Consider the following 27,992-nt stretch of genomic DNA (forward strand, 5'->3'; position numbering starts at 1 on the left):
GGGACAGACACATGAACATGGTGCATTCAAAGTCCGAACCCACAAGCTCAGAGATGGGCTTGGTATAAAAACCCTGCATTTGCATATTCAGAAGATCGTCCGATAGACCCTGTGTGAAAATCACGCCCCCAGGTTGCTGCTGGAGAGAAGCTCCAAGGCTAAAGTGAAGATAACTCTGAGGCCTGCTCAGCAGATCACACATGCACAGAAAATAGGGAGGATGAGAATAAACTGTTAGAACAATAGCTTGGCTGTGCTTTCTTCAAATGTAATATAATTTTGAGATGACAATACATGCTTAGTGAATTAAGTTTAAACCATTAGTGTAATAAAAGTTTAAGGCAGTTTCTAATTACTCTTCAAAGTAAAGTTAAGAAGAAAGTCTTCAAACCATTCAAAGAGTAAAAGTGAATGGATGATTCCAGATGTGTGGAGGTTTCCAGAGACATTTTGATGGATTATCAGGAGCCTGGAGGTGGAGCCACAGCATCTGGACTCAAAGCATCTTCAGTGATGGAACCAGTCGAGCACTGCTGGATACTCTGTGGGGTAAATGTGCTAAATGTACTTAGTGGGTGTGTGACATAGCCTTGAATCATCATGAAGAGCAAAGAAAACCTTTTTCAGAACAAAATCCATTCTGTCTTAATGTGCAGAGTACGGAACACTGACAGTTCCCTCTGGACTCACAGAGCTGCAGACAGACCAGAATAAAACCCAAAGGGAAGAAGTTCAGGTTTGACTTTTATTGCACCGAATTCTCACCAACATCAGCATGACGCTTTGCACTCAGTCATGTTGGTAAAACAGAAACATGCAGAAATCTCTCTCATTTTCCAAATTCAACAACATAGTCACAAAGCACAAACACGGACAGACACACAACACAAACACAAGCGGTCACAACAAACCTGACTGAAACTATTCTGTAACCTGTATGAACACACCAAGAATTTCAATGACATTTGTGCTCAAAATGTGCTTTGTTTCAGCAAAATACCTCAGTTCTGTGTTTGCTGCAACACACGGATTCCAAAACAAAACAAAGACTTTAATGTGAGGCAGAAATAAAGCAAATAGAACCGTCGGAGAATCCAATCTGATGAAAAGAATAGAAAAGCACAAAAACTGAAGGTGGTTGAGGTAGTGAAGTCACTCCAGATGAACCGGAAAATTATTTTTAACATTTCTTTTCAAATTAACCTTGAAAACAAACCAATGGCAAAAAAGAAAAGTTACAAAGAAACAGGTTTATTGCCAAAACCAGACTTTGAACACGCTGACAGGATCATTCTCTGAAACATGACACGCCGGTTCTTGAACCATTTTATTCCTTCTAGTTGGGACGTATGCATGACCATAAACTATGAAGTACACCATACATCCCACTTTTAACTTGTACTTATCAATAAAGATATAATTGCCAATCTTAACAAAGCAACTTGATGCAAGAAAATCAGTTTTATATTAATATAGAATATTTAGCATTTCCTCTATGTAGCGTAGCAATTGTATGATAGTCGGATGAAGAAGAAAGCGATCTTTATTGTTCGTGGTTATCTCGGTTGTAGATGTTAAAAACTTTAAAACTGCAATTTTTTTTTCTGTTTATTTTAGTTCAACAAACAAACAACACCAGCAGTAGCATGCTAACTTAACGTCAGCTAACGTGGGAATGAACCAGTAATACAATGCTAGCGCAGTAGGCAGTGTTCGTCCTTTGTGCTAATCTGAACATTAACAGTATTCATGAACATAAAAAACATTAAAAGCAGAATTAAGATTTCTTTAACTTTGTTGACACTGGTGTGTACCGCTAATGCTAAATAGGCAGTGCTTTAGTGCTACGCTAATGCAGCTAGCATTAGCATACATCCATAAAAACTGCTGTTGATTCCTTCATCTGACATGAAATCGTTATTTTCATTTCTACTCCAGCAGTGCTAGTTAAAACCAGTCATTGGGCGCTTTGTCGGCCCGTCGCTGGGTTTTCATTGCCACAACCCTTGAGCAAACGATGGTTTCTCCATCTGCTTTGCTTTTAGAGCTTTCGGTTGTTCAAAGCTGACTTTTTCTGACAAACAAACAAGACAGATCCAAAGTTTACAGGCACAGAAACATAAAAGTCATTCAGCAACAGTTTGGTCTTTTGGTGGATACATTCATGAAGTAGAAGAACGTTTGACTCCTGAGATCTTCAAGTAGAACAGAAACGTTGGTCTTTCTCCTGGATGTTCCCAATGGAAGCAAAGACGGGGCTAGCTTGACTCCACTGCTCTTTGTTGACAAACTCATCCGGTTAAAGTAAACAAACATTTTCATTTGGACTTTTAGATAACGATACTTGTGCTTCATTTCAAAATAAAAGCCTAAAGTTGTTTACTGTGGAATAATGGAAGAAAACAGAAGAAGGCTTAGGTCTTTGGAAAAGCGATGATCCAGATGAGAAAACAGCGTTTGGGTTTTCCAGATTAATGATTCGTTTAAATCAAGCAGATACTTTGGTAAAAAAATACAATAATGATATTAATTAATTGACGCACTTGATGGTGAACTAAGATCAAAAGCTGCTTTCCATTTCCAGGAAAACCCAAACTTCCAGTTGGACACAGACGGAGGGGAAAGACTCAGAAACACGGCAGAGCTGCTTCTATTGCTGCTCATAAAATGTGTGTTGTCTCCGTCACGTGTGCAGACGGTCTGTGGGGTTAGGGTTAGGGATGAGGGGATTGCACTCTGTTCCTATAAGCCACGTTCGGTGAGAAGGCCGTACCGCGAGCAAAGAAAGAACCAACAAGAAAAATCGAAAGGCATAGGAAGCGTTAAAACCTGCGTGTCCCTGAAAATAAAATTACCGACTCCTTCCCAAATGTTCGGACAAAAATCAACTTTTTTTCGTCATTTACGATTTCTGAATCTCAACTCTCTGTTTGCCAACCCTGAATCAGTGGTTCTAAACCGAGCGTGTCCTGAGCCATCGCTAACAGAGCTTTTGTCTTTGATAGAGTCATAAACTGTGTCTTGTAGTGTGTAACTGTGTCTTCAAACTGTGTCTGAATCCTTTCCTAGTGGGTTTTTTGGGGTGTAGTGATAGATTGCATGTGGTGCATGTGACATGCTAAGTCTGCGTTCCTCTGATTTATCCGCTGGTTGTCACATCATTGGAAAATTCTATGGCAGCAGATCTAAACATGTGTATGAAGCAAAAACGAAGCAAATGCTAGATAACAGCGGCTAACGCTGGCGTGGTACAGGTATGCTAACGCTAGAGTCTGTAAAAAACAGCCGGGCAGACGCCATTTTTACTTCTTAACTTAGGTTTTGTCTGAGCTGTAAACCAGACAAACCTGAAGTAAGATGAATGTGTGACTCAGTGAATGGATAAAACGATGCAATAACAGCCAATCAGAGGAAGCGGAGCAGCTGGAAAGCGATGGCAGAACAGTAGTAAGTATCATTTTGAAGATGTGAGCTGGCTGACGCTGCAGTTCAGAGGCAGAAGAGTCGATGAGAAGCAGAAGCTTAAACGTTACTTAAGGCCATGAAGTCTTAAAAATAGCTTTTTCAACCAGAAAGCTGTGATTTTAGGTTTGGTTCACACTAAACAGAAATTCCACTTTAGTTTCCTTTTGATCTTTTAGCGGGTTTGGGAAGGGAATGGTCGATAATTCTTTGTGCTTTTATAGTGAAAGAGCGTCTGGAAAACTCGTCCTTCTTCCTGATCAAGCGATGTTCGTGACCGCTGAATGACGTGTGCAGCTAGCACGCCGCAAGCCTCGCTAGGCCGGCCCATGCTAACAGGAAGCTTGCGTCTTTTCAAGAAGTGAGTTTTTTTAATCTCAGTTTTCTAAACGGCAAACTGTTTAACGTAGAGTTTACAGCCACTAAAGAAATCCCTGCTGATGAAGTTCAAACCCTGAAAACTCCTCATCCAACGCTGAGATTGTTATGGGGTGCTGACAGGCGAGCCTTTGAGGCTGTTGAGGGCGGCGTGGATCCGGAAGTGTAGTCTGGACTCCATGGAGTAGTCTTTGTAGTTCATCCTGATGGGAAAAGACCAAAGCAGAGTTTGGATCAACCCGGAAGTCAGCCTGGAAAAACAAACTTCAAACATGTTCAGTCCAACCTTAAACCAGAATATCTAAACACTGGTTTTTTGAGAAAATGAAGTTTTCATCCATTAAACAATTTTTAGAAAATCTCAAAAATGGTAAAAAGAAAAGACTTTAAATGAAGTAACTTTGAGTTTGTGAAACCTTTGAGAGTTCCAGACTGTACAGGACAGAACCTCATGTGACCTGGAGCGCCTCTGACCCTGACCTCTGTCAGATGTCCTTTCTGCTCCAGCGATCATGTAAAGCCATAACATTATCATCAGCTGACTGCAATGGTCAACAGCAGTTTATTGATTTTCAGTCAAATGAACTGTCAGTTACGTCACCTCTGAGTTTTTTATAGGAGTCAACGGACCACGGATGATCCAGGACCTGCAGGGATCACTAGTCACGGCTCGGCGCACACGTGCCATGGATTGTATCTAGGTTTCTTTTATACTTTTTTGTTTTCTGATCTGAAGATTGACTTTAAAACCATGACATGATCTGAACTGTCAGTTTTGGGATCTGTTCAATCCCTAATTTCTAGAATTTTCAAGTCATTAGTATTTATTCAAAACAAACGGAGACACAGCAGACGGTGGCGCTGAAGTTGACTTTTGGTTTCTGGCTCAGATTTCTGTCATGTTAGAGGAGATCTTTGCTTCTGAAACGGTTTTCATTCAGGCTCATGTTTGATTCCGTCATATCTTTAACCCACAAACAGCAGAGCTGTCACTAGTGAGAGGACACAGCCCGAGATCTTAAGTCTTCAACCACGTATGTCACCAACATGATTCAAATACAACCTGGAGCTGAGAAAAGCAGCTTTAAGCCAATATGCAACATTTAACTGATGAACAGTGCAAATACACAAAATATTACAAACGTAAAGCTCCAATACACAACACTTTACTAATGTATTGCTCCAATACACAACACTTTACTAATGTAAGCAACCATACAAAAGTGCTGCACATTTGCACTTTACGGATGTCAGGTGCAGATATGCTACACTTTACATTAGTACATTTACATTAGTAAAGTGTTGCATATCTGAGCAAAGCTGCTTTTGTCTACTTCAGAATCCTTTGAAGTTACAATATTTGCATAAACAGTCGATGAGGTAAATTCAAAGAACTTCCACACTGTTGCTAAACCTTTGGCGTTAAAGGGTTGATCCTACTGTGAACAAATGAAGAGTTCTGCTGAATAACCAAACCCTCACTGGCTGAATTAAAATGTTACTTTGGTACATTGAGCTGCAGTTGGATTCAGTCCGTGAAGGTGCTGCAGGAACCTGGACGGGCAGAACTTACTTGGCTTTCTCGATGTATGTAGTGGCTTTGATGAAGTCTCCCTGCTGTTTGTGCAGCAGACCCAACTCGTAGAGCGTAAAGGGAACCAAGTAGTGATCGTATCGGATCCGACTCTCACTGCGAGGGAACACACAACTCAAGATGAGCCTTTTCCTCGGTCAAGGCGGCCGTGGTGAGAGAGTAGGCAGGTTTACCTGGAGAGCACCTGAGTGAAGCACAGCTCAGCCTGCAGGAACCTGCCCAGGTATTTCAGGCACAGCCCCTTCAGCATCTGGACCAGGCAGCTGTCATCAGGGTGATACTCGGACGGATCTGAGGACGGGCAGACGTTTCTATGCTGTACAGTACTACCAGTTACCGTGATGTTCTGGACACAAATGTAAGGTCAGGAACCAGAAACATTTAGTACATTTGAAGCTGTTCAGCGTCAGAATCTCTGCTTTTTACACACAACCAGGTCATTCTGTTCAGTAGGAAACGGGGGCCACATGAAGTTCCTCTTTTGCTGTAGCTGAAGCTGATGTAGCATGCTAATGCTAATGCTAACGTTGACCTCAAAGGCGTCTCAACAGTGAATGAATTCCACAAACATGGATCCCAGGATTTCTTTAAAAAAAATCTGTGTTAGCGAGGTTCATCCTATGCTAACAGGTCAGGACATTAGCTGACATGAAACCGGAGTCAAACCAGCTTCAGTCTGAACAGAAGCGGTCTAGAGATGAACCGTTTTGCTGTTGCTGGACTCACTGGGGTCTTTCAGCAGCTGCTCCTCCACCTTCTCTATGGTCACCAGCAGAGATTCTGTGAGGTCGGCCCTCTTCCCAACAATGGTGAAGCCGTTCCAGACGTACATCATCTCCTGCAGAACCCCCCCAAAACAGCATTTAGGAATCACTCAAAGCCGGTTTCACCAGAGAACCTCTGATGCTGCATTTACCAGCGCGGGGACGACCAGGGGGACGGGGTTGGAGGCTTTGTAGCGCCTGGACTTCCTCACGGCAAACTTCTCCATGGGGATGGACTTCCCGGCCAGACGCTGTTTCAGCCCCTCCACCTGTCTGTAAACACACCTGGATCTCAGAGCGGGTCTTCTTCTGAAACGTTTCAGGTGTGGTTCTGTGGTTCCAGCCGCCGGCCACAATCCAGTACCACTCTGTGGGTCACTTGGTACCGGGCCACAGAGAATAAAATGTATGACCTGTTTGGTTTCTGATTCATTTTCTGAAACCTCCGGATGAGTTTCTCTCTGGATGCAGGTCTAAACCTGCTCCTCAGTCATCTGTTTAGATATATTTTCTACTCTCTTAAATTGGCTGCTCTGATCGGTTAATTAAAACCCCAAAACTAGTAACGTTAATTTTTCTGAAAACATTTTTTTAGGCAGAAAAGAGTCAGACAGGAAACCAAAGAAGAGCCTTGGCCTTCAAAATAAAGGAAATCTGCATTAAACCTTATCTAAAACCAACAGATGAATCTTTTTGTCCTGAAGGATCATCTGAACCTGAATGAAACCGTCTCACTGCTAAACTGCTATTCTATGACAAATCCAGTCATTTCACCTAATTAACCTAAGAAACCCATTTAATCAAAGTAAAATCAAGAATTGAATACATTTCTACTTTTACACTGGATTTCATGTAGGATCATTTGAAAACCAGAATGTCCCTTAACGTTTCCCTTACAGGTTAAGGGAAAGCGGAACGCCAGCGTCGGCCAGTCCCTGAAAACGCCGTCTGGCATTAAACTGGTCTGAGACCAAAAGCAGGTCTGGGACTGTGGAGTTAAAGGAGTCTTGGAGGCAAACGGACCTGAAGAGCGCCCTGAGATCCTCGCCAGTCCTCTCCACCTCCTCCGCCGACATCATGCTCAGGATGGCGGCCTTCTGGTACACGTAGATGGCCTGCAGAGTGGAGGTCATTACACCGCCGGCGTCCGTTGGATTCCGTTAATTCTGGGTCAATGGTGACCACTGACTGGGCGGAGGAACTGACCTTGGACCAGCGGCTCTCCCGGCAGAGCAGGTCGGCGTAGCGGTACGCCTGCTGCCACTCCTGCTGGAAGGAGTGGTTCCACATCAGCTCCCAGTAGCAGATGTGGTGGATCTGCTTCCACTCCTGCTGGCTGCTGATGCTCTCCTCATAGCGAGCTCGCGCCTGGAAGACACGCCACAGCGCCAAGCGGGGGGCGGGAAGGAGAAGAGTGAGCAAAGGGCGCTCAGTCAGAGCAAGAACACATGAGAACCAGAGATTTCTACTGGTGGAAAGATGGAAACTTTAAATGAATGAACATCAAAGAAATGTTTATTTGAATCTAGATTCTGAAAAAGATGAGAAGAGAAGAATGCTGGGATGGGGGGGGGCAGATTTAAGGGAGGGGGTCAGACTTCCACTGAAGTTGTGTAAATGTCCAAACCTTTTCCAGATTTCCTCTCAGTGAAGTAATCCGAGCCGAGTAGAACAGAATAATGGATCCCTGAGGAGAAACATTCAGAATCAAATCAATGATGAGAGCCGAGCTGAACGGGTTCGATACCCGTCTTCATCATCAGAGCATCAACGCATCATCTCTGAATCTCTTCAACCATTCAAGCATTTAATGTCATTGCAGCTAAATCTGGCATATATAAATATATATATATATACACACATACATATGCAACACTTCAGGGAACTTTACACAAAGTCATAAAGATTTCACATAAATAACAGTTCCAGAAAAGCAGCTCATTTGCCAATTTTCTCTGCAGCTTTTTGCTGTTTTTCAAACAAAGCCAATTTTCTTCATGTCCAAATCTGTTGGAATTCTATTAATGGCATAAATAACCAAAGAGTTACAGTCACTCTGAGAGCAGATTCATTATTTTGCGTTCACCGTCTTTAGAGAAAGTTCAGCAGAAATAGATCCAGAGGACTTTAATCTGGACTTCTGAGGACTTTCAGCAGGAAACCGACTCTGTAAACCGTAATTCTACGTCACCAAACGTGATCAGCATGTCCAATCCCCGTCCTCCACCCATCTTTGGACGTAAAACTCACTGCTGTCCAATAATTATTATTATTTTTAATTATAATTAGTTTTATCGTCTCCATGCAAATAATAAATCGATCATAAAGTTCAGGAGGGGAACGATCAGATTCTCCTTCATGTTGGGTTTGGAACCACCTGCTGAACACTGAGTCCCTGAACAATTGAATCAGCGTTCAAATATTTGACCTCTGGAAACATCATGCAGCGACCTTCCAAACACGCTGCTGCTGACGCGCTGCGTCCGGCGCTCAAACTGCACCTCTGAAGGCGTCTGAACATTGAGTAAACATTGAAACTGGCTGCATGGATCGCATTCGTGTGAACGTCGCCTAAAACTGTAACAGAAAATGTTTAATCCATGCCGTATACATGATATATAATGTATACATTGGTGGAACGGTCCTGGAAAGACACACATTTGTGTATGCCTCTAGAAAAATCCCACACAATTGCAAAAGATTTATGCAATATAATATAAACTACGTTAAATACAAGTAAACTGTGTAGTTCTCAACCGGGCGGCAGCGGTATAGCAGTTGACCTCTGATCAGAAGATTGCAGGCTCGATTCCCGCCTTGCCCGCCCACGTGTGGAAGTGTCCTTGTGCAAGACGCTGAACCCCAGCTTGTTCTGGTGGAAGGTTGGCGTCAGTGTACAGCAGCGGAGCCGCCACCACTGTGTGAATGTGTGTGTGAATGTAAAGCACTTTGAGGCTTTGAGGAAGGTAGAAAAGCGCTATATAAGTATACGCCATTTATGAATTACATCTATTTATCACGAAAGGCCGACACTTCATTCGTGGACAATATGCATATGTACTGTGCTGTGGGACACGGCCTTGACGTAAATGAAAGCTATCACTCTCTCTTCCACTTTCGGCTTCTCCCATCAGGGGTCGCCACAGCGAACGAGTCGCATGGTAAATTTGGCAATGTTTTACGCCGGATGCCCTTCCTGACGCAACCTTCTCAAACCGGGCTTGGAACCGGCAGAGGTAGAGAAGGGAACAGGTAGCAGCCTGGAGTCGAACCCTGGTTTCACGGATGGAAGGCGCCGCAAACCAGCACGAGCTAAACTGGCTCCCAAATGAAAGCTATCACTGCTCTGGATTTTTATCCCTCTAGGTTTTACTGAACAAATGCAGACGCTCCTTTTCTTGTAGGACTTACTTTTGGGTACTTTTCCTGGTACGGCTCCAGCAGAGCTTCAGCCTCAGCCAGGTCCCCCTCCCCCGTTCCTAATGAGGCAAGAAGGCCAAAGCAAAAGTAAAGCTTCACTGAGACAACGAGAACTCCTGGAGAAGGTCTGGATGAGGACGGTTCCTACCCAGGATGAGGGACACATAGGTGTTGTAGAAGAGTAAGGTGAAGGCGCAGAGGATGGAGCGCAGACTGTGGTTGGAGGCGCCTTCTCTCAGCTGGGAAAGACCAAACCTCTGCAGAAAAACAAAACAGTCAGCTTTCATCACAGTTCTCCTTCACTTTGGAAAATCAGCTGCAGGAGGTTCTGACCCGGTTTCCTGAGAACCCGATAAACTCCAGCAACCTTAGAACCCGTTGAGGGAGGAGTGACAGCATCTGGAACCAGAGCACACGGCGGCAGGTTAGCATGAATGCCTTAGAACCCTAAGAACGTCCGAGTGACCCACCAGGTTGAAGGACCCGATGCCCAGCTTGACTCCGCCCTCAAACTGCCTGAACAATTCGGATTGTTGGGCCACGCCCTGAGTGATGGACAGCACGTTCTGACAATCCCTGTGGAAGAAATAATCAGAATCGTTCGTTTTTCCTCCAAACATTGATGAAATACTGTCCGGCGGACGTCACTCACTTGTAGATTTGGTGGCTGGTTCGAATCTTGATGCCTCCTTTGATGAAGCTAATCATGTTCTCATCCTGGAAGGTCAGGACAGAAAAGCCTGAATAACACACTGTGGCATTCCCAAACGTCAGTCCAAGGGATTCTGACGCCAGGAAAAGACACTTTTCCTGGCGTCAGAACTGGTTAGTTTCCGTTAACTGCGTAAACTCTACCGTAAGGTGTTGCGTATTAGCTAAAGCTGTGCTGTCAAACGGTTAAACCAGGGGTCCCCAAATCCAGACCAGCCAGCTTCCAGTTTTCCAGAAACACTGCCTTATGTTCTGCTGATTACCTGGATCAGGTGTGTTTAGCCAGTAAAGGAGCTTCAATGGCAGGTTGGATGGAAAACATGTAGGACACCGGCCCTCTAGGCCTGGATTTGGGGACCCCTGGGTGAAACGGTTCATTCTTATGCACTGGATATATTAGCTTGTAGATTAGAAACAGACTAAATTCTGGTGGTATCTCACTCACAACCTTTTTATAAAATCCAAAAGATATTTCTACTAAGATCTCTGGCTCCTCCCCTTTTCGTCTTAAATTCATCCCAGCTTCGTTTCATCGATGACCTGTCCCTCACCATGCGAGGGGCAGAAGTTGAGTAGGGTTAGGGTGGGACTCATTCCAGACTAAATGCTGGCCCAGATTTCAGGTGGCGTTTGTGATGCTCTTAAATGTTTTGGTTTCAGTCATCACACACTTCTGTAGTCCGTTCAATGCAGCAACAGATCCATAGAAAGAATCGGAGACAAGCTTTAAATGGTTTTCATGGGAGCGTTGTTGGCCGAAATGGATCGTAAAATCTGTGATAAAGGGGCGGAGTCAGGACTATTTTTCAAATGTGTGCAGGATCCTGCATTTCAGAAAGTGCCCCACAAATCCAGTCAATAGTTAACTCTGTATGTAAAGAAAATGAAGATCAATATTTGATTTCTGAATTTTTCTTTATATAAATTGTAATGAATCAGGAGCAGATAGAAAAAGATTGTATTTGTGATGTGGAAACAGGCCCTAAACTGCTCTGCTCCATTCTGATCATCAACTGTCAGACAAACAGATCAATGAACATCTTTGTTTTCCTGGTCTGAGCTGGAATCTGGATCAGAACTGGACGGATGGAAAGCTACGACACTTCTGCTGATGTTAGCTTGGGGTTGTTAGGGGCTGTAAGCTAGCAAGGGAGCGTGTTCAAGATGGATGATGGGAAGGGGGGCCAGGCTTACTCCACGCCAACGGTCCCACCCACATCTCAGAGGTGAATTTCTAATGAACTCCTGCCGCTCTGCAGAAACTAGGTCCTAGAAAACAACACAGGTCTTTGGATTTTGGATAAAACTGCATCATCATAATGAGAAGACCGCTGGAACGACTTTGAATCAGAAGATGATCGGAGAGGGACTTTACATCAGAAGCAGCCAAACTCAGCTGAGATCAACTTGAATCAACAACTAACTAAATGAATGGAGTTCCTAAAATGACAACAAATTTTCCTTTTTGAGTTTCAAAACCAGTTTGAAGACACACAGGTGAAAGAATCCATGTTTTTCTCTGGACTGTTGTAAATAAAGTATTTCTATATGTAGAAAAATCCAAATTTTTACTAAATGTCTTAGCTTTTCTGAGTTCTAAAGCATTTTTGGAATGATAGCCTCTCTCTCTAAACAGACCATCTACCTGTAGAGCTGCACCTGTCAACAGCTTCTGTTTTGCTGGTGTCATCACTAATGTCATTTTTAAGGATGTAATTTCTTCACTTTTATACCAAAACTTTATTTTGAAATCCTCCAGGAAGCTAAAGTGAACACAATCTACTGAAAACAGTCCTAACACATGTTTCTGAGGACCAACAGACCAGCGTGAGCTGCACCTGGAGGTCGCGGCGGCGCTCTGACCTGCACAAATGTCAGCGTGGCCTTCTGCAGGAGACACTCGGCGTAGCAGAGCTCTGCATGCATCTCCTCTGAAAACAACAGCAGCAGTGTGAACCTCCTGGTGTGAAGTTCCTCCCACCCCCAGCGTGGAGGAACACCTACCTTCCTGCAGGTTGGCCTGTCTGCTGATGAGACTGGACAGAGATCCCACCACGGAGTTCCTCTTCCTGAACCTGCAGACAGTTTCAATCCTTAAATCTTAAGCTTTACGGATGTAAAGTGTCGCACATCACCACATGTCCATGTCAGAATCCAGTGGATTCCAGGTATCCCTGGAAAAAGAGGCCTTGTCTCAGTGGTAAAATAAAGGTCAAATAAATGATAAAATGGAATCCTGCTGATCGCGTCAACGACTGAAGAGTTCCTATAGTGGAAAGAAAATGTAACCGCTAAGGACATTAAAGTGTGGATGCCATGCTTTGAACAACTTTGTCAAATAAAAAAGCCCTTTAAACGCTGATTCTATTGATACCAATAGTTAGCGTCGAAAAAAATCCGAAGCATATGAATAATAGACATCTTTCGAAGGAATCAGAGATTTGAATTTGCCGCTAAGAGCGCAGGCTGGAAGTGACCTCGATATGACCTGTGACGTCACGAAAGGCGTTGACTTTCGCAGTTCCGCTTCGGACAGCATGTAAACAAAACAGGTAGTCTTCGTTTCTCTCGTGTTTAAATCTGTTAATCATCAACATGCCAAGTCGTTGTGTGGCAGCTGGATGTAGCAATACATCTAGTGAAAGTGTATCTGTGTATAAACTCCCAAAACAAGAAACGCTGCTGAAAAGGGGAAAGTTCAAGAAGGTGGACGGCGAAGGATTTTTCCCTCCAGATCTGCAGGAGAGAAGTCTGCGTTTTCGAAGGGACAAAAACCGGGACACAAACGAAGAATTTTGAACGGAGAGTTGGGAGGAGGATCTTGGCTTCTGAGTCGAAGAAAGGCGGGTGAGCTGGAAGCGAGCGAGCCGTTTTCTGGGTCGGAGAGGACGGCGCTGGAGTCGGGAGCGGAGGCTGCTAAGCTAGTGTGCATCACGATGGATCACATTGAGGCGAAGTAGTCGTGTTTTCTGTTGTCCTTGGATCCAACTGGAGTATTTCAACGCACTCAATGTTTTGCAAGAGAAGCAACAGGCCTGCAACGTTTTTTTTTCTTTTGCTTTTGAGGTGCCGGTACCGTGAGTAAACTGAACTGTGTGTGTGTGTGAGCGCGCGCGAGAAAAGGTTTCAAACTGGTTCAAACAGGTAAAACTGTTAATGTTCCACAGTTGTTAATGGTATACAGTGACTTTGTTAACTAAAGAGTAGTAATATCTGGGAAACTTTTATTTTGTGACATTTATTTTGTAAATTGGGTTGAAAACCAGTGTTTACCTTTGTTTAGATTAGGCCAAAAGGGGACATTTTGAGTATATTTTAGGGTAAGTGGAGTAATTTAATTGTATACATTTTTTAGACTTACTGGAGTCTAGCCGAATCTTCATGCTGGCTATCGTCATCGGCATCACTAGACCTACTACTTTCTGCTATATCCTCCTCACTTTCGCAAAAGGGTTCGAATCGATACGGTTGCAAAAGTGACTCATCATCATGATAATCTCCGCAACTTTCCTCTTCATCTTTCTGTTCATCTGATGATAAATCGCTAATAGAGACGGTAGCATCACTCTGTGCTTCGCTATCGGTGCTAGCCATGTTGTCTGCCTTTCGTTACGTCACAAACATGGCGGCACGAAGTCGGCGGAATGCGTGAAGCCGGCGGCCGTCCTCGTTGTTTATATCGCGTTTTTTCCGCTATTTATTCTTTTTCGAAATATATTAAATACAATCGCAACATGAAATAGAGACTATTTACTATATTTTGGCTTATTAAAATAGGCCATGTCACCCACACTTTAAAAAATGTCTTATGGGGGTTCAAAACCTTCAGGGTAAGTGTATGATGACATCACGTCAGCCCAAAATCGTGACCTTCCCAACCCGACACACCGCTGAGTCACATGACCACCGGGTCAGCCCATCTACAGCCTCCGGTCCTCTCACCTCTGGCAGGTCTGCAGGGCGTCCTTTATGGTGGCCATGGCCGCCTGGATGTCTCTCTGCTCGAAGGTCATGGTTGCCTGCATCACCAGGATGCTGCTGTAGCCCAGAGCGTGGTACATGCTGTCCCTCCACCTTCAGGAAAAGAGCAGAAGTACACAGCAAACGCGCGGTCAGCTGTAGCGATAACAGCCGTACTGTCAACAGGGCCGCCCGACCCCGGTCCCACAGATCCGCCATCTCGCTTGTTTTCCAGGTGACCTGACTCTTTCTGCTGCCGATTAGCTGGATAAGGTAATTCCAGGTTCTGATTGGCTGGACACACCTGAAGCAGGTAAGCAGCAGTGAGTGGGACAAGCGCCATGGCAGACAGGATGGACAGCCCTGCCTTACAGGTGGAACACAGATATGGTTATCGCAGTCATAAAGCTGCAATTAGGAGTTAAGCAAACATTTTTATGTTCGAATGACTGGAAAAAGTAGATGTCTGCCTGCTTGGTGGGCGGGGTCACTACAGTGTTAAACGGGAGTCTACATTAACGCCGTTACCATGGCTTTAGCAGGTCCAGCGCCTGAGAGAACTTGTTGTTGAGGACCAGGTTCAGGGCACACTGGGTCTCCTGAATGGCCGTCTGCAGGTCCATCCGACATGTCCTAGACACACGAAAACGTAGAGAGGGCGTTTTTTCAGGAGTAAAACCTGAACAGGAACATTTCAACCGTCATTTAAAGCTGTTTAAAAGATAAAATAATGAGACGTCTCTATTCTCTAGATGGTTTGAGACACCAACAACCCATTAACCATCAATCCAAGGTCATTTCAAAGAACAGGATTCTCCTTTGGTTAGGTTTAATCCTAGCTCAAAACGCTTTACAATTAAAAATAAAAACAACAAAATACAAAAAGAAAGGAAAGGGAAAACCAACCCACCCCTTGCCCCCCCCCCCCCCCCCCCCATTCACACACACAGCATACAGGAACAAACAAATGACTACAATTATAAAAGAGACATATGCTAATTATCATCTTCGGCTTTAGCCAATTTATTCAAACAATACAGCATTTTGACCCCGGTATATGACAACAAAACGCCATTTTGAACGAGCCAGAACGGCTTTTTGGATGCTCGGTTTGCACGTGTTCAAACGCCGCTTTCTACGCCCATCTTGGGACAACACAAGACGGCGTAAATCACGTTAAATGATGTGATAAAAGCTGCCTTTTGATGGCTAAAACTTCACTTTCCTGCTGATTTATGATCCTGACAGATTCTGATGCGGAGAAAAGCCGCTTTGTGCCAATATGCTACACTTTAAATTAGTAAATCGGCTAATTTATGTTGACTGCATGAACCTTTCACTACTGTAAAATGTTGCATATAAGCGCTAGTTTGCTGTTCCGTTCATCAGAATTTGTTAGAATTAAGTTAATTACATAAATAGTTGGAAACTTCAAATAACATCAAACACTGGAGCTGAAGTTCTGATGTTAAAGCGTTAATATCTAAGGCTGTTGCACTGAGTCAATAAAAAAACTTTAAAAAAACTTGTTTTATTCAGTAATTTGAAGACAAAATAAATCCTAAAAAGGGTGTGGCCTTTGGGTTAAGAGATCGTCAACAAATCCTAGTTTGTTAGAACTCCTCTCTAGGGTGTGTCAAAACAACCATCTGGTTTGTGTGTCATGTGTGTTTGTGAAAATCTGGTTTGACAAACTGTCTCACATTCATTCTATTGTAAATCATAGAGCAAAGTCATCCCCTCATTTGTTTATGGGTGTTGGTAAAACGCCAGAATGAACGATTCTGGAAGAAGTCAATGACATTTGAAGCCAGTAGATGCTAAATCTCTATCGTAACTGAAACCTTTGGTCTTACAGGAAGCTTAGTGTCCGACATCAAACAGCCTCGTATGTAATTGAGAAGATATCTCACTGCTGAATGGACTCACCAGAACAAACCAACTCATCATGTATGTCGTAGTTTCTAACATTGCTCATCAGAAAGTCATGTGACCAACTTACAAATGCAACAGCATGTCAAACTATCACCTTCTTCTTCTCTCATGAAGACCTGAAAACGTATTGCTCAGGTGCTTTCTTTAGGCCCCTCCCACATCCCCTTCTTATTTGGACAGTAAATCTGAACCACAGACTTGCACTGCAGCCGCTCCTGGCCGTAGCCGTTGTCTCCTTTGTTAAACTGCCTTTAACGACTTAATTGCTCTGAATGTGGGCAAGACAGAACAGCTTTATTTAAACATCACCTTCCAGTAACACAGAGCGTGCTCAGAGCTGCACACGTGTCGTAGCCTCTCAGCTGCTCTGCAGGTTTTCAGGGCTGTATGGTTGACATGAATCATGTTTGGTGTAACGTTTCTGCCCCTCATGAAACTGGACTATAAGCACCTGGTTTACAGGACTTGAACCTACAGCAGTACTTTCTGTCATTTGTTTAAATATTTGTCACAGGGAACAAACATCCTACAGCCCCATTGTAGCAAATATAATTTAATTCAACTAACTCATCATTTTACACACCACATCCTCCTTTTGGGTCACATGACACGCCATGTGATCTGCAAGAAATCTGCTGTAGAAAATGTAACCGGACACAGTTTGGATGAGAACGCCTCAAGCGTGTCTAAAAGCTCAGAATGAAACACTCGGGTTAGGATTAAAAGCCTTTTTAGGTTCAATGTTTAGCCTGAACATTTCCATTTACGAGTGTTCCTGTCTTTTATTGTGGTAGTAATTTACAGACTGCTTACAGAGAAGCATCAGCGGAGATGATAGGTGGTGTTCTCTCGTTTATCACAGGAGTTCATCTGCGATCGGTGAAATCTGTGCTCATCTTTGATTTACAATAATTCTAGGCGGTAAAACTCCTCACTACTCAGACAGACATGTTCTCTTGTTTGAACTCTCAATCTTTGAACTCTCAATCTTTCATAGAAAAGAACAGATTGAAGATTTTTGTACATGTAGTGAACTGAACACATTCTGGACAGGAGGAACGGCAGATAGAAGATAGACTGTCATTGGTCTACAGCCAAACAGCCGAAAGGATGCAGAACACAATGCACCGTAAAACAAAAAGCTAACACTGGCATCCCGCAAAATAACTTCTACAAAAGTGAGCCAAACCCTAAACCATGAATAAAACCAGTTCATGGATACAAACATGTCTTACGATAATAACAGACTGCCGTCTTTATCTAACTAACCTCTTAGTTTGTACTCAGATTTAATTCAACACTTTATGTTTGAAAGTACTTCAGCACCAAATGCCATAATAGGTAGAAGGATGCTGAGTCTAGAGCTGCCACAGGTCTAGAGAGGAAGGAAGACATGAAGGTAGCTGCTGGTAGAGGATGCAGAAGACAGAGCTGGACGGAGGAAGCTGATTGGCCGTGGCAACTCCGAAAGGGAAAAGAAAAGGCTCCTGATGCCATTATGTCATGAGGTCCATAATTCTATCCAACATCACACACAGTTAACCCTTTAACACTGGAAACGTCCCCGGTGACAGCAAAATAACATGTTCTTTAAGCCACCGTAACTCTTTGTTTGAGCAGTGAATGTAATTCCAACAGATTCCAATCCTGCCTTTCTCCTTGTTGGAATCAGCTGATATTCGTAGATACACTCCACTACTGTAAACCATCAGTGCAAAACGGCTTTACTCAGCTCCAGAATAGAATGACATGACTTGCATCAACAGTTGAAGAGTTATGATTGCTTAAAGAACACCAACACTGGAGCAATAACTCTGATGTTAAAGGATTAACTTCATGGTCACAAGCTAAAGCCACATTATTGAAACCTCTCTGATCCATGTAAAAACAAACTTAAAGAAGTTTATAATTTAATTTATCAATATTCTCTGAACATTTTACTATTGTTGAAGTTTTGTGGATGTAACAAATAAGAAGAGCTCTCAGTCTACATATGAACATATTTACACAAATATTATGAATCAAATCGAAATTGAACTTTATTAAACTCACAGAAGAGAAATTCAGTCGTCATGGCAAATCAAGAGGAAAACATAAAGATGGAAAGAAAAAACACAAACAATAAATTAATAAATAATTAGATAAAGAAATTAAAAATGTTTGCTGGCCTAGTCATACAGAAGAGTTGTACAGTCTGATGGCCAATTAGCACAAAGCTGCTTTTCTCTGCACCCCAATCAGCTGATTTACTGATTCAATATACATTTTTCTTTAAATGAACAATTCTAATTATTAGAAATGCTCTGACCCATTTTCATTAGAAGTCTAAAGTGTTCTTGGACGATCTTTGGTCACGATTTGGTTTACGGACCCAAAAAGGGCCTGTACTTTTATGTATCCCCATTAGTACCAAAAACGAGTAAACACACACACACACACACACACACACACAAACAGGCTAACAGGAAATCATGAGCGTGCACTCATCACTCAGACACATCATTGACTGAGGTTCACCATCAAACACTCACACTGCTGTCCCACTGTTGGGCGTGAACTCTGATCTGTGCGTTAGCGCCAAACACCCACACATCATGACCCAACCCCTGACAAAACCTTATGTAAACAAAGCTCTATCTGGAAACACACTTCAACCTCACCAGCTCTCCATCAGGCATCAGAGAAGAGAATGAACGCAGAGAGAAAGTCAGCGGTTGAGCCAGGATGTGAGAAAAGATGAGATAAGGAGCAGCGAGAAGCAGACAGGAAATGTGTGAGAGTGAGGATGTACTCACGATGGCGTGCGGTCGAAAGCGTCCTCGAAACAGTCCTGAAACACAAACGGAGACGCATTAGTTTCACAAAAAACACGTTTTTTTAAACCAGCATTACTGACACACAGCTACCTCAGAAAAAAACGCTGCATTTTGAAAGATTTATAATAATTTAAAAACAATAAAAACATGTTTTTGTTCTCTATTAACTGCTCTCCACATCATAGTTAGAATTTCACCAACGATTTCTCCTCCTTTTTGTGTTTTTTTGGAGAGTATGAAGACATTCATAGAGGTTAATTTGAAAATAAATGGTGCCACTGATTTGTCACTGATTCACATCATCCTGTCTGCATTCAGAGTTTCTTCTGATTCGTGGACATCAAGAAAGGAGAGTTTTCTACAAAAGTCGCCCGGCTTGGATGTGTTCAGTATGTGGAGTTAAGTTTGACCTTAAACTGAACAGAAACTGCCACCAAATCAACATATTATTAAAACAAACAACATTACTTCTATTCTTGCAATATAAGAAGATGTAGAACAAAACTAAAATCCTCCAGACAAACCAACTTCTTGTGCTGTTTTGTTATAAATTCTTTTTTTGTCATTGGATCCGCTCATCTAAAGGTTAAATACTAATATGTTTTTTGTTTTTGTTGCTATTTCACACAATAGAACATGAAAAAAGACCATCTCTAGAATGATTTTAAAAATTTGCCTTATTCTGACAAAATGACAAAAGATTTCACTCATTAAACATATTTGTAGTAATGGTGTCATGAATACGGATAAAAAGGTGCAGGCGGGGTTTCCTCTGACAGAGTTAAAGGGTTCACAGCTGACACGTCACCAGCGACACACGAATCATTCCTCTCAGACCGCTTACGTCAATCCCATAATTCTGATGCGCCGCTGTGCAACTCGATACGCTGGAGTTAAAGATCGGTGTTAAAGGGTTCATCGGACCGTCACCTTTGGCTCTGGTCTAATCCACACCAGAACCGGTCGCCATGGATACGGTTTGGGTCGACAGGTGTGAAAGCTCACCAAAACTCGACTGTGGATCCAGTGGATCCGGGTCCACCTGTTCAGGTTAAAAATGCCAGCGCCCCCGACTGGGAAGCTGTGGAAGAGCGGGATCTGTCCAGATCCTGGTTCTCTCCCCAGAGGAAGGACTTCAGTCCTGCTGGATCTTTAGTGCCTCCTGGAACCTCAGAACCTTTTCGGGGCTTTTATTTTGGCATCACACAGCAGGAACATGCTGGATCGTTAGAAGTGAAACAGCAGCACTGATGTGCAGGAGGACACGACGCAGCAGACGCCCCGATTCCTAGAACATTTTCTACTCAAACCTTTCTGCCTCAGAACCTCCAGAACCCAGTGCCTGTCACATCGGAGGACGTGGATCTGGAGGGTCAGACCGTCCTCTCTGATGAGGCTAGGACTGCGTGTTCATTGGTGTTCCTCAGTAACAGCTAATAATAGCAGCCCAGTCACTCCTTACATAACGGCATCCAGCTGCAGTGGCTCCGGAGGCAGATCCCACCGCCGGCTGTGGTCCAGAGCTCAGCTGCGTCTGGAGCAGAACCGCCAGGGATTGTGGGACATAAAAAGATCTGACCATAAACCACGGCTGTGTCCGAATTCCCACCCTAATCCCTAATGACTAAAAGAATATGTAGTGCCCTGGAATTTAAAAGAGATTCAGACACCGTGCTCACTACTTTAAAAATAAAATGTAAACGACGTCCTCGTTAAGATAATATCTAATAAATATGAACGTTTTGTGACGATGATTTATAAGTTCACTGTTTTCTGAAGATAAAAATGTTATTAAAAAAATTAAATTTAAATACATTTTTTGGCAAAAATTGTTCTGATGCAATGCATTGTGGTCTATATTCACCAATCTGGTGAGCATCAATGCACACTGGTTTTTCTGCACAGACTTCTGGGAAATTTCTAGGGCTCTGGGTTTTGGAATTGTTCATCTGGACAGCACTACAAACTGGCAAAGGCACTATATAGTGCACTAAGTAGTGGTTAGGGAAGGAATTCGGACAGAACCATGCTCCGGACTGATCACCCAAATCTGCGGTTCTGGTTCTGGTTCCGTCTGAAAGAACTTTCTGACTTCCTGCTGTTGCAGTTCTCAGTTCTAAGGTTCTGCTGCTGGTCTTTGCATATGTAAAGCGGTTGGAACGTAAGCAGAACCTGGAGGAGGCGGAGACTCCTCATGCAAACACGCCGTCCGTGTCTGCTGCAGCATTCCACATGAAAACTGGTTCAACGCGTCACGAGGAACCCGTCACGCTGCAGAACGGCCACATCCCGCCGAGTTCCACTGCGCTCTGAAGGAAGTTTTAAAACCAGACAGAGACGTCTGAAGCTTCACCTCCTGCTGCTTCAAGATCACTAGGACAGGAAATGGTAGAACCACAGCGGCGGGGGCACCGCTGATTAAAACCAGACCACCGGGGGGAGGGGGTGTCTTTGACACTCAGTAGTCATTTCAGAACCGACACAGAGAAGATCCATAAGAAGGTGGTTCTCTGGCGCTGCGGTTCTCCCTGCAGGACTTTGATAGATCTTCTGGATCATGAAGAAGTATCACTTTGGTCCAAGATGACTTCAGATCTGAAGTGAAGACGGCGGCGCGTCTTAAAGGAACCTCGGATCCACGGATGAAGATCACGTGTCTCCAAAGACTTAAGTTCTGAATTCATGGAGGACCAACCCTGAGGAACAACTGCTGATGAAATCCAACCTGCAGACATCGGTCAAAGCTTGAACTGAAGGCCGGAACCTTCATGAGGACGTTCAAGACCGACCCGGATAGAAGTGGTTAAAACCACCATGATTAGTTCATGAAGAACATTGTTGTACTTCTGGATATTTCTGTATTCAAATGCTTTTGATGCATTAGCATTTGGTTGTGAGGGGCTATAAGCTAGCAGGAGAGCATTTAGACAAATGATGTTGGGAAGTGGGGTGGGCTCACTCTGAGCCTAAAGTCCCCCCCACAGAAACTATGTCTTAGAAAACAACACAGGTCTTTGGATTCTGGCTAAAAACAGCATCATCATCATGAAAAGACGACTAAAAACAGACCAGAAGATGATGGCAGACGGACTTTAACGCTGAAACTCTGACTGTTCTTTCAACAATAAAGTTGAGGTTTTTTTTGGCCTGAAACACAATAAAGATCCAGAAAAATAGAATGAAGCCAGCCAACCACATGGAGGTCTGATGGGCGGAGCTTCACTAAGTAAATCCTCTGTCAGGTTAGATAGTTGACATGTGAACAGGTCTTTCAAAAGTTATCTTTTTAATTCTGTCCATTTTATAACAGCAGTAAAAAGTCCAACAGAGAGAAACGTAACATGATTTAGTTCTCCAGTGACATCAGCACCTTTCCTATCAATTAGTCATGAACTTCAGCACCGTGTTCCATTACTGAACCGCTCAGCTCCCACTGACTGAGAAAGAGGCTCAGATGACCCCCCAGGAGAAAACTCAACGTTTGACTCTTAGAGCCGTTCCATCATCTTTAACCTCTGCAGACAGAAAACCCTTCAGTCAGCTGTTCTTCTAGTGAAACCTCTTCAGCTTCAGTCGTCTTAGAGTTCAGCTGACGATGTTCTCCTGAACCGGATCAGAACAGGTTCAGCTGACGATGAAGACAAAGCCCCTCCCACTGTACCACTCAGCCCCCCTCCCCTTCACTAAGCCCCTCCCACTGTACCACTCAGCCCTCGTCCACTTCACTAAGCCCCTCCCACTGTACCACTCAGCCCCCCTCCCCTTCACTAAGCCCCTCCCACTGTACCACTCAGCCCCCCTCCCCTTCACTAAGCCCCTCCCACTGTACCACTCAGCCCTCGTCCACTTCACTAAGCCCCTCCCACTGCACCACTCAGCCCCCCTCCCCTTCACTAAGCCCCTCCCACTGTACCACTCAGCCCCCTCCCCTTCACTAAGCCCCTCCCACAGTACCACTCAGCCCCCTCCCCTTCACTAAGCCCCTCCCACAGTACCACTCAGCCCCCTCCCCTTCACTAAGCCCCTCCCACAGAACAACTCAGTCCACTCCCCTTCACTAAGCCCCTCCCACCATCTACTGAGCTCGATAAACTCCAACAACTGAGCTTTAGATGACGATCCTTGAATTGCCGTGACTCTTAGTTTATAAACAGATTTCACCACCGATATACAACACTAGACAGAAGTGAAGTGTTTACAAAACCAGTTTGAATCAGTTTTTCTCAGAACCCTTTGATGGTTATTCAAAGAAGGTCCACACTGATCTAAAGGTCAGTCACTGTGCTCTGACTGGAGCTGCTGGAATGGCGTCTGATTGGGTGAGTGGCCGTCGAGTTCTGGTGGTTCAGTCGTGTGTTTCATTCCTGGTCTCTGGTGTTTAAGGATCTAGGCGGTTCTCCCTGAGAGAACTCTTTCATTCTTCACCTAAAGTCCCTTTTTAAGTTGATTCTGGAAGTGTTAGCGACTTTGTCTTTCAGCCCTCACAGAGGTGAACTTTGGTCACAGAGGTGAACTTTGGTCATCTCCAGTCACACCTTTGGGTGTTTTGGGCGGGTTACAGTTCAGCACTCAAAGGGTTAAGGTGACAGCAGAGGAGGAGAGTTTGTACCGTTCCTCGTCCCGTCTGGGTTCTGGTAAACAATCATCCTCTTCAAACTGAAGTCAGCTGAGCTTCTGTGAAATGAGATGATTGGGAGTGAAGAGGAGCGTCTGTCAGCCAGACAATGATGCATTATGGGACAGCTCAGCACTTCCAGACGTCCATGAGGAAGTCCCAGACAAAGCTGCTCAGATGGACCAGAGTCCAGCCCGCCTGAAGCTCCCAACCAAAAACGGCAGAAGAACCCTCAACCAACGGAAACCAGCAGTGTTTGTTTCAGCAGCACTGCAGTCAATCAAAGTAATCCTACTCTTATGTAACAGAGTATTTCAGAGCTACTTAGTTTTTGGTGGACAAAGTCTAAACTGACTGAAGTTGGTTTGTTTTTTCCAAATCTGTCTGAACAGAGATCATTAGATAAAAAGATAAAACAGCTCCAGAAGGATCTCACCAAGAAATTATAAAAAAAAAAACTAAAAATATTTCAGCTGGAATCACATCAAAGAGGTTTTTTCTGCTGTTGAACTCTAATAAACTCCTCACACCACAGATTTATCAGAAAACTCAAATATTACTGCTTTCTAAAGCGAGTTTCTGCAGCCAAATCCAACAGAAAATCCTACAGATCCAAAGCTGAAAGTCCACAAAATGATGCGTTTAAGGACATTTAGCTCCAAACAGATCCAACTAAAACCTGGATTCAAACATGAGAGGTCAGGACAGGTCGCCCGCTGCCCGCCGCCCCTTCAGCAGCACCCGTGTTCAGGAGGTCTGCAGGTCCTCTTCTGAACGCCGCCATTACAGAGAAAACCAGCAGACAGGAAGCCGGAAGACTCGGAGCTACAGAAGACGCAGATGGTCCAGTCCAGCAGGTTTCCAGAGCAACGCTCTCCTTCACTGAACCCTGATTGTAGCGTGATGTAAGCATGAATTTAGTGTGATTCTAGCATGATTTCATCATCTGTCCAACATGATTCCATCCAGCATTATGCCAGCATGATTTCAGTCTGGTTTACAGAAGGGTTTTTCATTTCTTAAATGACGGGAGGGCAGCGCTCCTTTAGGGGAGGGGTCAACCTTCACACGTGGATGTGAGGCGACCTGAAAGACTTTTCTGTGAAAAGTGCATCTGTTCTTCTAGGTAAAAAGCTGACATCCTGCAGCTCTGAAAAGGGGGAGGAGCCTTCAGATGGTTATTTGTAACACAAAGAGGTCCTTCAGCGCCGCTCCAGGCGTTTCCCGCCTGAATAAAATACTGGATTTACAGGAAAGCTGGAGGTTAAACCTCAAATCCTTCTGCCCTGAAGGACAAACTCTGAAAGTCTGCGTCGTTTACAGAAGCAGACGTTATTTCACCCTCACCTGAGCAGAGGGGGCGTGGCTGAACCACACCTGATATTTGCATAAGCCCCCACAGGCCGGTGTCACCTCAGTCAAAGCTGCTTACAGCCTGCAGATGGATAACCACAGACACCAGCCCAGCGCCTCTGCATTCACCCTGAAGGCTGCAGCACTGCAGCCACGACAGGAGCAGCAGGAGTGCAGGAACCGAACCCGCAACCCCGTCTGAGCTGCAGTCCGACCCCTCCAGGGTTTCACGCCCTGATCTGCACGTCTGTGAGGCTGCAGCTCATCTCTGCCTCTGTAGTCCAGACCTGCATCCGAGGCAGTTGGTGGATTCACCGTCTGCCCGAGCATCCAACAGGAAGTCTGCCTCTGACAGGAAGCAACCGCAGACGCCTTCACCTGCAGCCGGGAGACAAACTGACGAGGAGCCACAGAAACAAACAGACCTGGTTCCTCCGTCTGCTTCTTGCAGGTTCACATCTGTCTGCATGCCCGTCTGCGCAGCTGGAGACCCAGTTTGCTGTCTGCTTCATGTACGTTCACATCTGCCTGCATGCCCGTCTGCGCAGCTGGAGACCCAGTTTGCTGTCTGCTTCATGTACGTTCACATCTGTCTGCATGCCCGTCTGCGCAGCGGCAGACCCAGTTTGCTGTCTGCTTCATGAGGGTTCACATCTGCCTGCATAACTGTCTGCGCAGCCGCAGACCTGGTTTCTTGCTGCAGAAGTGCTCTGCAGTCAAATCCGACCCAACCAAAGACGTGTCCCTGCAGTAACGTTTAATCTGCTCCAGATTCCAGTCACAAGGTTTCCTCTGGACCTGAAACCCGGCAGACCCAGTTCTCTGGTTAATCAGATTATTGACCAACTTCTGGACGAGAAGACCCAAAGGCCTGCGGCGAAGTGGAACCAGAACAACCACAACAGCTTCTGCACGTCTGCAGAAGTCTGGAAGTGAATTGGGTTCTTTTTCTCAGGACCGGTTCTTCGCCAGAGTCCTGTCAGGATGTTCTGCTTCAGACCGGCTTCCTTCCTGACCGTCAATCTGACAGATTTATAGAGACTCCTCTCTGACAGGATGACGGTTGTCATGGCGACGGCGCCGTGACAGAATATCACCCAGAACCCTCATGATCTTCACCAGAACAACATGAGAAAGACGAGTTCTGTCATGTTCTCGTGTCTGAGCAGAACCCGACGTTCCACTTTTATTCCAGATTCTGTCTTTATTCCCGTTGGGACGACAGCATGCAGACATCGGCTACAGAAACCAGTTCAGTTCTCATTCAGAACCAAATCTGGATTCAGGTTCAAACCTTTTCAGGAGGTTCTGCTATTGAAGCCACTAGGTTTCACTAAATGGACCGGGTCGGTTCTGTTTGTCTGTATTTTATCCCAGACTAAAGAAACCGGATTTGGAATCAGAGTTGTAGTGGATTCAAACCGGATCCAGATTCAAATCAGAGCAGGAATTGCTGCGTTTCTCCGGTTCCTGATTGTCCATCATCTGTCCTTCACTTTTTAGTGACTCAACAAAAATGCTCTGTGACGTCACACCGGCTACTCACGTGTTGTGACCGTTTTAGGACGAAAGTAAAAACCTCGAACCGGATTTCTCTGGTCCGCTTTGGTTCCGTTCTGAGAAGATGCTCGTTACCAAACAGGTAGGCAGTGACGTCGTAGCACCACGGATGGGTTCGGGTTTCGGGCGCGCGCGCCCCAGCTTCATCACGCTCCTGGGACCAGTTTTTCTTCCGCGTTTACAGAGTGAAGCGGGTCAGTACCGGAACCGACCCGGCGCGGGACGCGCCGCTCCGGGACCGGGGGGGCTCTCACCTCCTCCTCCTCCTCCGCGGACGCTCCGTTGCCTACGTGGGCCATCCCCGGCGGCCGGCCGGGCTCCCTCCGCGGCGGCTGCGTGTCGGTCGGTCGGTCGCTCTCACAGCAGCTCCGGTCCCATTTTCCTCTGCTTCCCGCCGCAGACGTTCGGTTCCGCTCCGTGGGTCTTTGGTTCGGACACGCAGCTTCCGGTCCGCTCTCCTCCGTCAACTTTCAGAATAAAAACAGGCCGTCGTCTCTGGAGCTCAGACCGAACACACCTCCAGGAAGGTATGCGTGGACACGCCCCTCGGTTATGCAGTGTCCCCCTAAGCCCCGCCCACAAACTCTCTGCTGCGACCCAAAGGCTCCACCGGGAACTTCTGACATCTGGACACTGATGTTCAGTCAGAATGAAATCGTGTCAGATTTCCACCTTTGATGTAATATTTGTCCTTCCAGCAAATCTGGTATAATTGTTACAGCTTCAAATAATAACTTATCCAAATCAGTGCTTGTATCCCCCACTTTCTCACCTCTCTTCCACCCCCACCCCCTCACATTCCTCTCCCTCCCCACACACACTAAATGTAACAAATAAATAAAAAATAATACAACAAAAAGGGGTTTATACAAATCTACACTCTGGTTTGTCGAAGCTATATAACCTCTTTTTGTGATAGTAAACCTGTCCAACACTAAAAGCCTTCAGCTCTGATCTGTTTGCTCAGCTGTTGGACAGAACAAGTTAAAAAAAGAAAAAAAAGAATGAAATCACAACTGAGAGACGTTTGGAATCATAATAAAAAGACCAAATATGTGAAGACAACAAACCCTAAATGATAATAGTTGAACCTCTTCCTCCATGTGGTCCGTGGTCTTCCTCGCTTTCTTTTGCCTCAGGACTCCACATCAGGCCGTGGCGAGGGATGCTGGTTTTCTTGGAGGGTCCTTCTGACCTCTGCCTCCATAGGGCATCCGCCCCGGTTCTGTGTTGCTGATGGTTCCAGGCCGGTGGATCTTCAGGATTCTTCTCAGACTAGAACCGATGAAGCTCACCTCTCTTGGTTTCAGTTGTTCTCCGTGATTCTGTCTGTGGGACAGACGGGACGTTTGAGTTGAACAGGTGAATTCTGGTGCGAGTTGGGAGGAGATGTGATCTCCAGGTGGTCTTCAGTCCGGTGAAGG

At 44.8% G+C, this 27,992-nt stretch overlaps 1 protein-coding gene across 3 annotated transcripts; it reads right to left on the reverse strand.

Annotated features, from left to right (window-relative positions):
* Window positions 1-727: 727 nt before the first annotated feature.
* On the reverse strand, window positions 728-27,274 carry LOC101160511 (tetratricopeptide repeat protein 39B). 3 transcript variants are annotated; one of them, XM_023965804.1, is made up of 19 exons: window positions 26,826-27,274; window positions 19,020-19,054; window positions 14,818-14,922; window positions 14,272-14,403; window positions 12,334-12,404; window positions 12,193-12,260; window positions 10,271-10,335; window positions 10,089-10,194; window positions 9,952-10,017; window positions 9,767-9,875; window positions 9,610-9,677; window positions 7,826-7,885; window positions 7,405-7,566; window positions 7,222-7,313; window positions 6,351-6,471; window positions 6,161-6,272; window positions 5,608-5,725; window positions 5,414-5,530; window positions 728-4,043 (listed from the first exon to the last, which is right to left on the reverse strand). In XM_023965804.1, exons 1-19 carry the CDS (start codon window positions 26,865-26,867, stop codon window positions 3,947-3,949), a joined length of 1,746 nt encoding a protein of 581 aa, XP_023821572.1. In that variant the 5' UTR covers window positions 26,868-27,274; the 3' UTR covers window positions 728-3,946. The 3 variants fall into 3 exon arrangements, with proteins under 3 accessions (XP_023821572.1, XP_023821571.1, XP_023821573.1); XM_023965803.1 differs by having other exon boundaries at window positions 26,823-27,274; XM_023965805.1 differs by lacking the exon at window positions 26,826-27,274 and adding an exon at window positions 20,046-20,401.
* Between the last annotated feature and the right edge of the window lie 718 nt (window positions 27,275-27,992).

The sequence above is a fragment of the Oryzias latipes genome, chromosome 18, assembly GCF_002234675.1.
Source record: "Oryzias latipes chromosome 18, ASM223467v1".
Lineage (NCBI taxonomy): Eukaryota > Metazoa > Chordata > Actinopteri > Beloniformes > Adrianichthyidae > Oryzias > Oryzias latipes.